Raw genomic sequence first — 15082 nt, 5'->3', positions numbered from 1 at the left:
TTTATTCAGATACATAAACATAAAGTAGTTCTACGAACAAATCCTAAATTCTTACCTAAGGTCATATCACCGTTCCATTTAAATCAAACAGTGGAACTCCCAGTATTCTTTCCAGAACCAGATTCTGTAGCTGAGAGAGCATTACATACATTAGACATTAAAAGGGCACTAATGTACTACATAGATAGAACAAAACAAATTCGCAGAACAAAACCACTGTTTGTTGCATTCCAAAAACCTCATACAGGGAATCCAATATCCAAACAAGGCATTGCCAGATGGATAGTTAAATGTATTCAAACCTGTTACATAAAAGCAAAAGGAGAACTGCCTATTACACCAAAGGCACACTCAACTAGAAAGAAAGGTGCTACCATGGCCTTTCTAGGAAACATACCAATGACTGAAATCTGTAAGGCAGCCACATGGTCTACGCCTCATACATTTACCAAGCATTACTGCGTGGATGTGTTAACAACACAGTAGGACAAGCAGTATTACGGACTTTATTTCAAACAACTTCAACTCCTACAGGCTGAACAACCGCTTTTGGGGAGATAACTGCTTACTAGTCTATGCACAGCATGTGTATCTGCAGCTACACATGCCATTGAACGGAAAATGTCACTTACCCAGTGTACATCTGTTCGTGGCATGAGACGCTGCAGATTCACATGCGCCCTCCCACCTCCCCGGGAGCCTGTAGCCCGTTTTAAGTTAAGAAAAATTAGACTTGTAAATTTGTAAATATATCACTTTTAAACACATTATGTACATGCATATTTACTCCATTGCATGGGCACTATTACTAGATACACAACTCCTACCTCACCCTCTGCGGGGAAAACAATCTAAGATGGCGTCGACGCCCATGCGCAATAGAGCCGAAAGGGGAGGAGTCCCTCGATCTCGGGACTCGAAAAAGACTTCTTCGAAGAAAAACAACTTGTAACACTCCGGGCCCTACACTAGATGGCGGGATGTGCACAGCATGTGAATCTGCAGCGTCTCATGCCACGAACAGATGTACACCGGGCAAGTGACATTTTCCATATATAATAATATATATATATGTATATATATATATGTGTGTGTGTGTGTGTGTGTGTATGTGTATATATATATATAATATATATATGTATATATATAATATATATGTGTGTGTGTGTGTGTATATATGTATATGTTTAGAAACAAAGTGGTTGAAGGGTTGCTGGGCGGCACACTCCACTGCCGGTGCCCAGTGACCGAGAAGACCAATCTCGAAATTATGTAATGCCGAAAAATGTCACCGCACTCCACGAGGTACAAATAAACGTGTATTTTATTGCAGTCAATAACCACCAACGTGTTTCGACTCATCAAGGAGTCTTGATCACGGTCCTCGTGGAGTGCGGTGAAATTGTTCACCATTATAAAACAACACACAAAAGAAAAGCAAGCATTTACAATGCAATGGGTCTTGCATCTGCTCGAGTTAGAGCTATTAGCGTTATAAACTCCTAACCCAACTTTTCTTGCCACATAAATTGACAATTGAAAGTTAAACACTTTCACATAAGAGAGCCGATTCACAGCGCCACGGCCACCATGAGCATCAGGTGAAGAGATACACAAAAGGAAAAGAAGTTCGCTCGCAGTTAAACGTAACAGCAAAAGTGCAATTAGCCATGTACCAGGGGCGATGGCCAAGGCGGTAACAAAACCTCCCCAAGGAGGGACAAAGGTAAACCATTTACCAATGTAATCAAAGGATTTTTGAAGGGCAAGCCCACGAACAAGTGGTAGTGATGGGCGTTGTTAGAAGCCCAGATCCACACCAAGTCAGAAAAGCAGCGCATGGGCGCTGCAATGCTCGACCTGATTTTTTTTATAAATATATATATATATATTTATATTTTTATATATATTTATATTTTTATTTATATATATATATATATATATATATATATATATATATATATAACACTTGAATTCGGCAATTCCCTTGCCGCTCCTGACCGCCAATGGTGCCTGGATACGACGCGCGCCACCACGTCTAACATAAAAACAAAACCTTATTCCTCAATAAGGCAACCGGCACTCCGTGAATGTGCAAAATCAGGTTTAATACGACCTAACAGGAATGCGTTTCGGCGTCTCCGCATTTCTCAACCTGTGGGGGCCGCCATTTTTGCCCCATTTATATACAAGTGATTTTCTTGAAGCAACATAGTAACAAAAAATAGTAATAATAAGACATGAAGTGCTTATAGTGTCCATCATTATACCAATTGAAAAAACATGTATATACAACTTTAGATGGAATTTCATGTATCACATTTTTTTATCTATATAAACCCAATCCTTGTACAAAAAATGAATAGTGGATGTGAAAAGAATATAAATGTGAAAAAATATATAATTATCATTCTTGTCATCAACTGTGCCAATTACAAAAATTAATTAAATAAATTGATCATTGATCTGCAGGAAACAAAACTGAACTACATTCCATAGACAAGTCTTAAGACCTGTTAGAAACTCATATGAATACTGCAACAACAATGTACTACTAAGACCATACAATGAAACCTATTCCCTGATGTGATACCGTTGTTATAAATCTATTTTCACAAAAGTAAGAAGAATATTATTATTCGTAGAAAGGTAAGGTAAATCTCTGAAGGAAAGTCTGTGCCTACAGGGAGAAAAATGTCAACAGGTGAAAGTGTGTACACAATGGTGGAGACCCACATGTATTAACACAAATGAATATATAATTCTTCACTGGAATTTAACTCTGCTGGTTCTCTGGAGTCTAGTGTCAAAATGTATCTAGATTCTAACTTTCTCAAATTTTTCTCCCTATCACCTCCACGGACATCTTTTCTTATTCCGTCAATTACACTGTATTTGATACTTTACATTCGTCCTGCATGGAACTCATGTACATGTCTGGCCACGGGGTACGAATCATCTTTGTTAGCTATAGCCCTGAAATGTTGGAGTATTCTTTTGTGTGCTTGAAGTTTAGTGCTGCCAGCATATATCTTAGGACAGCTACATTTTAAAATGTAGATGACATATTCACTCCTGCAGTCATATCTGCCTTTTATAGTGTGAATAGTTCTGTCTCCTTGCTTGATGCTCTTAATGTTTTCACCATTTTTACATGCTTTACATTTGGCACATTTAAAGAATCCATTTTGTGATTTATATATATATTTATATATTATATTTATATATATTTATATATTATATTTATATATATTTATATATGATATTTATATATTATATTTATATATGAGAAAACAAGACACTCATTTCACATAACTTTTTTTTTCATACATGTGTGCTTGCCCTTGGCAAAGCACACATGTATAAAAAAAAATGGCCCCATAGATGGTCACCCTAAGGGCTGACCAACAATTTTTTTCGTTTTTTTCGTTTTTGTACTATTTTTACCCTTGGGGGCGATCGGCAAGGAAAACTACACGTTTTTTTTTTTTTTTTGCCCCAGGGGTCGGCCTGTGTTCTGAGGGCCGACCCCGCCATTTTGTTTTCCGTTTTTTGGGTTATTTTTTTATTTTATTTTTTTAAATGTGGGGGGCACGATCGCCCCCCAAAACAGTTGAAATAATTATATTTTGCCCGGGGGGCGGCGGCCCGCCCTTTTGCAAGGGGGCCGACACCCCCAAAGAAGATCCCTGGTGCCTAGTGGCGTTACCTGGCTATGGATCGCAGCAGCGCTGCGATCCATGGCCAGGAAACGGTGCCAGGGAGGCATCGATGGAAAGGGGAGAGCCTCCCCTTTCCATCGATGCCTCCCTGGCATCTGGGGAGGCCGTTTTGGCCTTTTTTCCCCCACCGGAGAACAAGAGAACGCTTACCTGCTTCTCTTCTTCTCCGGTGGGGAAAAACAGTGACGGTGGGGACAAACCGTGATGTCAGCGCGCCGCGCGCGCTGACGTCACAAAGGGGCAGGAGGAGGGCGGGATGGAGACGAGGAAGATCTTCCGTGTCTCCTACGGGTAAAAAAAATACAACTAAAAATCCTCCGGTGCATTGCACCGGAGGATTTTTAACCCCCTCCCTGGTGTCGGCCAATGGTCATGACCCGCACCAGAGAGGGAGTGTGGCCGACGCCCGCATGGAAAAGGTCAATATTGTTGTGCTTACGCACTTCATCTTTCTTTGACGGCACTCACTGTAAATGTGATGGTGTTTCTGATGGATACAACTACCTGTGGATTCCTCACCTTAGGAATTCTCCCAATGCACCAGCATTTGACTGACATTTTTCTTCCCAGCTCTGCACGTCGAACGAGGACATCACAATTGCTCGACTCCATGCGACTCCGTGTGACGTCATTGTGGCAATAAAAGATCCTCGATGGCGTGCAGACGTTAGTTCCCTTTTTTCTGTGCCTTCAAACCATAACGGTTTTCTCCTAGCTCTTGGTAAAGGCTACTGTTGTCGAAGGTGTTTGTTGTTACAATGTCTCCTCCTAAGAAGTCCGGTTTTAAACCTTGTTGGGAGTGCGGGGGTCGCATGTCTGTGACCGATCCACGCAATGATTGTCTGTGGTGCTTGAGTTTTGAGCACGACGTAGAGGAGTGTGGGTCCTGCCAGAAGATGAACCCGAAGGCGCTCAAGGAGAGAGAGGCTAAATTATTTTTAGCCAAGGCGAAGAAGGACAGGAGTCATCGGAGGTCTTCTTCTGGAAAACCCTTGGTCACACAGGAAACGGCGTCAACATAATTTTCCCGGCGTTGTTCGGCTAGATGTCGGTCTCGGTCGAGATCTCCATCCAGTCTGCGACGTGGGAGGTGAGTCCGACGGTGACTCCACAGCAGAACCCTCAGGTTTCTCCAGCGCTGTCAGTCTTCGAGGTGGTTGAGCCTCAGGGAAGTCCTCGCTTCTCACCTGGAGCACAGTCGGATGTTCCGTCACCGACGGCGCAAGAGGAGCAGCGGTATCCTGCCTTCCCCACTCCGGGAGCGGATCCGGTGGCATTTCTGAATGCCATGTTTAATATCTTTAATACCATTGCTCCTGGTGGTGCACCGGCTGGTCACTCAGGTCCTTTGGCCTTTACATTGGGCGCTCCAGCTCCATACAAGCTGGCACCGTTTATTCCCCTTTTATCCTGCGGAGGGTGTTGGTCTGGTGCCGATGGTATCACCTGGAAGACCTTTGAAGCCGACGTCTTCACCTGCATGACCAGTGGAACCGATGAGGTCGCCCCAGGTTCGATCGACGCCGGTGAAGCGGCCCGAGAGTCCACAGCGCTGATGGATTCGGTTACGGCGCCGGATGAATCCAGAGATCGGGGTGTGTCTGTTGGTAGTCAGTCACACTTGAAGCCAATGTTGTCGACGTCGGCGAATTCCATGTCGATGCCGAGATTAGAGGCCAGGTTAAGATCTAGAAGAAGAGCACTGAGGCTTTTAGAGGAGCAGGAATATCGCAGACAGCTCCTGGAGGAAGATGAAATTGCTGAGCCCCTGGAGGATTATCAGGGATTGGACTCGGCAAGTGGTTTAGAAACTTCCCCTGAGTGGGATCTAGCCTCTCCAGGAGAGTACACAGAACAGGCAGCCTCTTCATTCGGTGGTAAGAAAAGCGGCAGAGTTCCTGGCCTCCCACTACCTGCTGCAGAGATTAAGACATCTTGACTGAGGTCCTGCACCCTGCTTCAGCTGCTGCGGAGCCACTACTTCCTTTCAACGATGCTCTCACGGAGCCCATTTTGGAAGTTTGGAAGAAGCCTATGACGTTGTCAGCTGTCAACAGATCAGTGGCAACAAGGTACAGGGTGGCACCGGGCGATCTGGGATTCCTCTCACAACATCCGACTCTGGAGAGTCTGGTGGTCCAGGCTTCTTGCTCCTTTCGTTTGGCTCCTGGTTCCTTCCCTGCCGCACCTTCAGACAGGGAGTCCAAGAGGATGGAGCAGTCGGCCAAAAAGACCTTTTCATCCTGCAGCATGGCCCTCAAATCTGCCAATGCCACTTGTGTATTGGGCAGGTATATTCATGCCCTGATGGACGCAGCTAAAACTGTGGTACCTGATCTGCCTCCAGAATTGCAGGGACTCCTGTTGGAAGCACAGGCTGCAGCTAGGGAAGTCATCCAGTCGGGTCTGGATACCACAGACTCTGTGGCCAGGGCGATGGGCACTTCTATTGTCACGAGGAGGCATGCGTGGTTGAGATCTTCAGGATTCTCTACGGATGTCCAGACGACCCTTTTGGACCTTCCTTTTGATGGGGACAAATTGTTTGGAGCAAAAGCTGACTCTGCTTTAGATCATTTTAAGGAAAGCAGGGCTACTGCCAAGTCCTTGGGCCTGCAAGCTTCTGCTAACACATTCAGGTCTTTCAGAAGGTTTAGGGGGTTCGGGAGAGGAACTTCCTTTGATTGGAGACCTCAGTCGGCAGTCCAGCAGCCTTCAAGTCTGTCCTATAGGTCCTTTAGAGGGCGGGGTAGAGTTAGAATAAGAGGATCCACCCAGCAGCACACTGCCTCCTCCTCTTCCTCAGGGGGGACGCAGCAAGGAAAGCAGCCTTAGTTCTCTGCCCATTGTGTCTCATGCTTCTCCTGTAGGGGGAAGGTTACTTCATGTTCTCTGCCAGTGGGAGTTAGTTACATAGGACTCCTGGGTTCTCAACATTGTGGGGAAAGGTTGTGCCCTTCCTTTTCTGGAGTTTCCTCCTCCTTTCCCTCCCCGCCCATCCTTTTGCACAGAAGACCATCTCCTGTTGTTGCAGCAGGAAGTTCTAGTCCTTTTATCGAAAGGTGCAGTGGAGTTGGTTCCAGAGCAGGAAAGGGCTCAGGGTTGTTGTTCAAGATACTTCCTGATCCCCAAGAAGGATGGTTGATTGCGGCCTATCCTGGACCTTGAGGGTTTTGAATTGGTTCCTCAAACAGGAGAAATTCAAAATGCTGACCCTAGTGCAGGTGCTTGTGGCGCTGAACAAAGGATTTGATGGTGTCTGTCGACTTACAGGATGCTTACTTTCATATCCCTATTCTGAAGTCGCACATGAAGTATCTCCGTTTTGTGGTAGGGTCGCAACACTACCAGTTTGCCGTCCTTCCTTTTGGTCTTACTTCAGCACCTCGAGTCTTCACGAAGGTGATGGCGGTGGTAGCGGCAAATCTCAGGAGGAAGGAAATATCAGTATTCCCTTACCTGGACGGCTGGTTGATCAAAGCCAAGTCTCCAGAGCTTGTGCTGCATCACCTGCAGATAACCCAGTTGTTGTTCGATCTGGGCTTTTCAATTAACGTGCCTAAATCTCACCTGGATCCCTCTCAGCGCCTCCTGTTCATAGGGGCAGTACTGGACACAACGTTGGATCGGGCCTTTCCTCCGTCTCAGCGGATTCAGAACATTCAGGCGTTGATTCCAATGTTTCGAAATGGAGCGGTTGTTCCAGTCCTCAAGGTCCTACGTCTGCTCTGTTTGTTCGCTTCTTGCATTCTGTTGGTCACTCATGCACGCTGGCACATGAGGGTTCTTTAGTGGTGCCTCCACAGGCAGTGGTTTCAACACAAAGGGGATCTCGAGCAGTCGATAACTATCTCCAGAGACGCTGCGGCGGATCTGCGATGGTGGGCTGCAGACGGCAATCTTTCACAAGGAAGGCCGTTTTCGCTACCGCCTCCGGTGGCCACGGTCATAACGGATGCTTTCATTCTAGGGTGGGGAGCTCATCTGGGGGACCTGGAGGTCAAAGGTCTTTGGTCTCCAGTGGAACAGATGTTTCATATCAAGCTGTTGGAATTGCGGGCGATACGTCTGGCTCTCAAAGCCTTCCTTCCCTCCCTTCGCTGTCAGTTGGTCCAAGTCCTGACGGACAACTCTACTGCGATGTGGTACATCAACAAGCGGGGGAGGAGTAGGGTCGTACCTTCTCTGCAGAGAGGCTCTCCGGCTCTGGTCCTGGGCTCAGGACCATCAGATTTGCTTAGTAGCAAACCATCTGGCCAGAGTGCTGAACATGCGTGCAGAGGCAGTCTGTCGGCATTTATCAGCCTATCACGAGTGGCGGCTCCATCCAGTCCTGATCCATTACATCTTCCAGATGTGGGGGTTTCCTCAGGTAGACTTCTTTGCCACTCAGGAGAACATGCACTGCCCGTCATCCTGCAGCCTCCAGTATCCGTTGCAAGGAGCGTTGGGGGACACGTTTCAGATGTCCTGGAACGGCCAGTTGCTTAACGCGTTCCCCTCCCCACCCACAAATTGATCCCTTAAAAGCCCATTTATCAGATGTTTTGCTTTTTGCACTTTCATTGGCACAGAAGGGTTGCACAGTTGCAACAGTGAAAGGCTGTTAATCAGCGCTGTCGGCTTTTCTTTGCCTTCCTGATCAACCTTACTTGTTTAATTCTCCTATAGTTCTTAGGTTCCTTAAAGGGTTAACTAACAAGTTTCCTCCCACTCCATTTGTTATGCCTCAGTGAGATTTGAATTTAGTTCTCACTTTTCTCATGGGTTCACCGTTTGAACCTTTGAATTCTTGCCCATTAAGGTTATTGGTTTTGAAGACAGTTTTCCTCACAGCCATCACGTCTGCTAGGCGTGTGAGTGAGCTACAGGCTCTTAGTGTAAAACCCCCCTTTCACATCCTTTCATGCAGACAAGGTGGTGCTGAGAACCAGGGCGGCTTTCCTACCAAAGGTAGTTAGTCCATTTCATATGGGGCAATCCATAACGCTCGTGTCCTTTCACCCTCCTCCCCATCCATTGAAAGAGGAGGAGAGACTGCATCAGCGTGACCCAAGGAGGGCTTTAAGCTTTTATATTGAAAGGATTAGAGTTTCGAGTGGATGATCAATTCTTCATTGGCTATGTGGGGAAGAGGAAAGGAATGGCAGTCTGCAAGAGCACATTGTCCAGGTGGGTCTTTCTTTGCATTAAACTCTGCTATTCTTTGGCAAAGAAGGTTCCTCCTGTTGGTATCAGGGCCCGTTGCACCAGGGCCAAGTCTGCCACTTCTGCCTTGCCAAGAGGTGTCTCGGTTGCTGAAATCTGTAAGGCTGCACCTTGGGCTTCCATCCACACTTTCGCTAAGCATTATTGCTTAGACTCAGAAGTTAGGAGGGACGGACATTTTGCACGATCTGTGCTGCAGGATTTCTTGGTGTGACCAATCTAGCACCCGCCTCAGAGTGTGGTACTGCTCTGGGACTCTATTCATAAGGTGAGGAATTCACAGGTAGTTGTATCCATCAGAAGAACAAGTTACTTACCTTCAGTAACACCTTTTCTGGTGGATACACTAGCTACCTGTGGATTCCTCACAGTCCCACCCGCCTCCCTGTTACCAGTCTGGTCATACCAACATTTCTTTGGGTGTATATGTATATTTGTTTTTGCTCTTCTTATTTGAATAAATATTATGTATTCTATTTGATTGATGTGTGTGTATATTGAATTTGTGAAGTCGGTGATCACCTGTTTGCCTCAAAGGCACGTAAAAAATGGTGGAAACTGATGTCAGCACGCTGGCGAGGATCTTTTTATTGCCACGATGACGTCACAAAGGGTCGCATGGAGTCATGCAGTTGTGACGTCCTTGTCGACGTGCAGAGCTGGGAAGAAACATTTCCGTCGAATTCTGCCGCATTGGGAGAATTCATAAGGTGAGGAATCCACAGGTAGCTAGTGTATCCACCAGAAAAGGTGTTACTGAAGGTAAGTAACTTGTTCATTTATGCTTTTCCTGGAACTGCCTGAATCTCTTCATGATTTGAAGAGGATATGGTTATGTCACACATTTTGATAGGTTTAAAACAATATTTCAGGGGTGAGCATAAGTTTGGTAATTTATCTAAAAAAAAAAAAAAAAGTGTGGGTTGCAGCGCTTTATGTATGGATTATAGGTAGGTCATTGTAGAGGGTCAGGAACACAGCAGTGCAGTATGCATGAACCCTTAAAAATCAGGAACATGATTGCTTAAGGATTTCACAACTGCAGTACTAAAGTCATACTTGGTTAGTAATATGGTAATACAGCTACATACCAACTGATTTAAACATATATAGTATTATTGTATCTTCAGATGTGATGCAAAGTTTCTAAGTCATTTGTAATGTTTATAAAACTGTCACATGTTGTGGAAGTTGACAGACCGCCGTGAAACCCATCCTCTCTAGGATCCAACACACAGCATCCTCACCACACACACATAATAACACAAATATAAATCACAATTTCTTTCACAATGCACAGATTCCTTAGACCGCCATCATTCTTGGACTTGAAAATCCACAAGGTTGAAACCTCAAAGCTCCATGACATGACACATATGAGTATCAGTGGATGGGGACACACATTGGATCTGACCTCTCCAGCCCACCAAAGTTATGTTAATTAATATTTTGGCTTTTGCTTTTAGAATAACAATCTCACATCACAAGATTTAAAGAAAAAAAATCAAAGGAGATTTGCTTATGTCTTGAATGCATCAAGTAGTGCCTTTTACACTTGAATGATCAAATTGATGTGCCCATATAAGTATACATTTTTTTTGTTTTTTTTTTTTTAACTTGTGGAAAAACATTGTAGAGGTTTTTGAGATGCAGGAATGCATTCTGTCTGCTCAATGGGTCTCTAATGTCTATAGTGAATGGGCCAGCATACAAGATACCAGAATCTTAATAATAAATAACAGGATAGATCTGTTGAGGTCCCAAAAACTGAGCATTATAATTCACTGCTAGAATTTGTACAAAAATAAAATACTGATTGATGTTTTTTCATCCTCATGTAGACATTGATGTTATTAATAAGAGATTGGAGCTATCCTTATGAGCATCCATATGGTTTGGAAGGAGGAAGCAAGTTTTTGGAAAAAAGGTTGCAGGTAAATGATTAAAGTTATTTCAGTTTTGTGAGTCTTGTGTGTGACCTGGTGGTGGGATTATTAATTCATGCAATATCCGTGTTTTAAAATATTTTCTGTGATACAAAACAGTTAATTAAGACATGCTTATTTTTGTTTAACCTGAATCCCCCATTTGGAAAAGGTGTTGAAATTCTTACAAATGATTGCTGTATTTCTCTTCTAGGGGAATCACCTCACCAATTGTCATAAGCATTGAATAGTCCTACCAATGTGCAGGGACCCTGGACGACTACTTAAAAAAAAAATATATATATATATATATACACACTCACTCTCACTCACTCTCTCTCTACTGGCTGTCACAAGTAGATAGTTATAGCTAGGACCTAGTTTCTATAAAAAAGCAGTTTTTTTACTTTCCTTTATCGTTGACACCATTTGACAAATCTTCTCAATTTTCCAAAGAAAGTGTCATGTTGGGTCTTGTGTTTGGGGTGCTCCATCAAGCGTGGGCCAAGAAAAAAGGAGGGGTAAAAAAAAAAAAAATGTTTTTCCCCATGTTATTTCCCGTAGGGATTTAAGCACACAACTGTAGCCCAAACCCCTTGACGGAAATACACCAAATTGGAAAGAAAGGTAGCTCTTGGTCCAGAAAGCGCCCATTTTTTATTTGGTGTAAATCCGTTCAGTAGTTTTTTTAAATATACAAATTAGTTTTTCTTTTGATAGCTAGAGGTGCAAAACCTTTGAGAATACTCTGATCTTGTGCAGAGCTCGGATTGGCTGCCAACACTTTAACCACAAAGTGTTGGCAGCCATTATGGGACTCTGCTTCAGCTGAGTCCAAAAAAAAAATGTAAAAACAAAAAGTGGGAGGGTAGGAATACCCTGTGCCCCTAGCCTTGGTCCAGGGGTCCCCTTGGCGTCCCACTGGGTCAGTAAAGCATTTTTTTTAATCATGGTGATATTCATCAATTTTGCTGTGAATTTAAAAACAAAAAACAAAGCACGGTGTCATGCACTTTTTATTTACATTACCCCCGGGTGGGCCAGGTCTCAGTGGCATTCCATTAATTATTAAGGAGGGGATGCTCCCGGTGCGCTTTAGTAATTAAAATGTCAGGGGTGGCACACAGACTGACACCAAACAGCGACCGCCACCTCCCCCAGGCTAGAATAAATGTCATGGAGGGTCAGCTCCTACCAAGCAAAAACAAACACTCCGCTCTCAGTAAACAAGAGCTTTAAAAATGCTCCTGCTTTCTGAAAGCAGAGGTTTAATCGCTTTCCGTGCCTGCAAAGATGCAGGCAGGGAAAGAGATGAAATTATTGATTCCTCATGTAGGGAGCTGCTTTTCTATCAGCTGCCTGCGTGCGGAAGGAAGAAATGCGGATCCCGCAGGAGTCAGTTGAAACTTAGGGGGCCTTGAGGCTCCACCCTCCCCACCCCCGGGGTCCCAGTCATAAATAAAAAATCAAGCTTTTCAAAACATTTTGGGGTCTTCTCTGCAATTACACTTTGTAAGGTTATGTGATGAAGATGTTCATGGAGCAATCACATTGGCAAAGTTGCAGAAATACAAGGTCACTGTGGACATTAGCTCGGCTTCATTTACCCAGCTGTAGCTTCGGAGATGCACTCTACATTTACCTAACGAGGTAGCAGCCAGTAGAAAGCACTCTTGTTGGGTAGACTTTCTGCACAAAATGATGGCTCCTTCTTGGATAAATATGCAGGGCGGGATTCAATCTGGCACAGTGCTCATTTCGTAGAAACTAAACCTGAGTCGGAAGCATTTACAGACATAAAGCAGGTGCACAAGTTGATGCTCCACTTCTATAAAGTACTAATCATCCAAATTACTTGCGCATGGTCAAGGCAAAGCAAGTGTTTTTTTCCTCTGCATTTCCACCTGTATATATATATTAGCCTTTAAAGAAGGTAAAATGGCTATTTACATGTACTTTTCTTTTCAAAGTTACTTAAACAAAAACATTCATGTTAATAATAAAAAACTGACCATAGGATGCCTTCGATGAATCTTTATTTGAAAGAAAAAGGTAAGTGAACATGAGACATTGTTAAGCAATAGGCGATCATTAAAAGAATAACACATAAAAGTGGTAGGGTGCCGTTAAGATCCTCACAGTGCCCCCTGTATCCCATCATGAACCACAGGTGACCGATCAGTTAATCTTTCTGGCTCCTCCTGTTGGGATCCTGGAGCACTGAGATCTCCCTTTGTTGACAAGAATTGTCAGAACAACCTTTCAAAAACATTTTTAAATTAAGTTTGCTTCATACTAGCCAGTGCTTATAGTACTAACAACTTTTTCTGACAGGAAAATATTAATTTTCTGTCAAAATATGCCTCTGCACTTAGTGAAGTGCCTTAACTGTGGGAAGAAGGCTCAAACTGATCCTCACTCAGTTTGTATTTTCTGCCTGCCAGAATCCCACCATCCTGACACCTGCCCCCACTGCTAGAAGTTATGCAGGCGCACTCTGAAGGACGAAGAGAAAATCAGGCTTTATGGACTTCAGGAAAGAGGATCAGCTGGATCAACAAGAGACCTTGGAACATCAGTCTCCTTCCAAAGAGCCCTCGTCTTGTCCTAAACATCCCACACAGAAGTAGATTGCACGAGCAACACCCAAAAACGTGGTCCCAGTCGATGTCGAGATGTATGACGTCGAGGAAAAGACCGGTATGTTCACCCTTGAAGATACCATCGAAAGTGGCGTCAACTCATCGTTCAACATTGGAGCACACCCAACTCTCAACGTTGAGTCACGTCACTGGCAAGAAGACATCACTTGACATTAAGACATTCTTAGACCCGAGACTTCCATCGCCATCAAGGCGACCATCGCTGAAGACTCACAGCATGACATCTAGGCAAATAGCAGTCAGTCGACGTCGAGGCCTGTAAAAAAAAAAAAACACACAATGTCGAAAGAGAAGCATTCTTCAATGTCAGTAGACATAATTTTTCCCATGCTACAAAAGAACTTAGTTGACATCAACAGAGGTCCAAAGTCTCTCAGTGGACTTAGTGAAATCTAGACCGCCATCTTTTGCTAGAGCCAAGTCACAGTTGCCTGTAAGTGTCTCTTCAAGGTAGTTAGTCTGTGGAAGAGATCTGTGCCTTCCTTTGACTCAGTATTCACAAACAAACTCTCCTGCAAGAGTTCACATCACATACTCCATCTCTGAAGCGAACACCTTCTCCAAGGTTTTCTTCTGGCACACCATCGGTACCTCCTATGGTTCCTTCAAAAGTCACGTCATGTAGGAGTCCTCAGCCATCACCTCGTAGGTCAAGAAGTCCTTTCTGTCCTCTTTCTAGATCTAGAACATCATCTTGAACCATGTCAAGATCCAGAAGTTCTCATACAGCTTCATCCTGGCATAGGAGATCACCTTCTTGGTCAACAACTTTTCATTCCTCAGTGCGTGATTATTCTTCTACATTGTCAGATATACCTCCAGCAAGAGTGTCACCAGTGGATGATCTTTTGACTTTCGTTTATGTCCTGATTAGAGGTGCAACATTCTGTCCAGTATAATGACTTCATCTGTGATCTTCGAATCGTTACATCATAGAATGACTTCAAGACCACTTTTGCCATTGGTGCATGGACTTCTTGAGCCTGCGATTCGGCATAGTTCAGATCTGCCCCATCTCTGATCCTTAAAAAATAAGTGGCACCTTAAAAACAAGGTTTAGCAAGATGGATTGTTAGATGCATACAAACATGCTATTTCACAGCAAAAAGACTTTTGATCTCTCCTAGAGCACATTCTACAAGAAAGGAAGGTGTCAATGGCATTTTTAGGAAACATACCAATGGCTGATATATGTAGAGCAGCCACATGGTCAACTCCTCATACATTTACAAAACACTACTGTTGATGTTTTTTCACAGCAACAAGTTACTGTAGGCCAAGCTGTCTTAAGAACACTATTTCAAACAACTTCAACTCCTACAGGCTAGCCACTGCTTTTTTGGGAGAACTAACTGCTTTGTAGTATATGCATAGCATGTGTATCTGCAGCTACACATGCCATCGAACTAAAAATGTCACTTACCCAGTGTACATCTGTTTGTGGCATGTAGTGCTGCAGATTCACATGCACCCTCCCTCCTGCCCGGAAGCCTGTAGTCGTTTAAGTTTCACATTTGTACATATGTATATACACTTAAATTTGCATGGACATCTCTTTTTATTC

General features: G+C 43.9%; 1 protein-coding gene across 2 annotated transcripts in view; it reads left to right on the top strand.

Annotated features, from left to right (window-relative positions):
• The window catches only part of ATL2 (atlastin GTPase 2), a 541948-nt gene that overhangs the window by 358445 nt on the left and 168421 nt on the right, over positions 1–15082 (top strand). For both annotated transcript variants that reach the window (XM_069235095.1, XM_069235094.1), the window contains exon 7: positions 10772–10864. In XM_069235095.1, coding sequence (XP_069091196.1) covers positions 10772–10864 — 93 coding nt within the window. The remainder of the gene's footprint in view (positions 1–10771; positions 10865–15082) is intronic.

The sequence above is a fragment of the Pleurodeles waltl genome, chromosome 5 (assembly GCF_031143425.1).
Source record: "Pleurodeles waltl isolate 20211129_DDA chromosome 5, aPleWal1.hap1.20221129, whole genome shotgun sequence".
Classification (NCBI taxonomy): domain Eukaryota; kingdom Metazoa; phylum Chordata; class Amphibia; order Caudata; family Salamandridae; genus Pleurodeles; species Pleurodeles waltl.
Note: the sequence above shows the minus strand (reverse complement) of the source record. Positions and strands in the feature narration are given on the sequence as shown.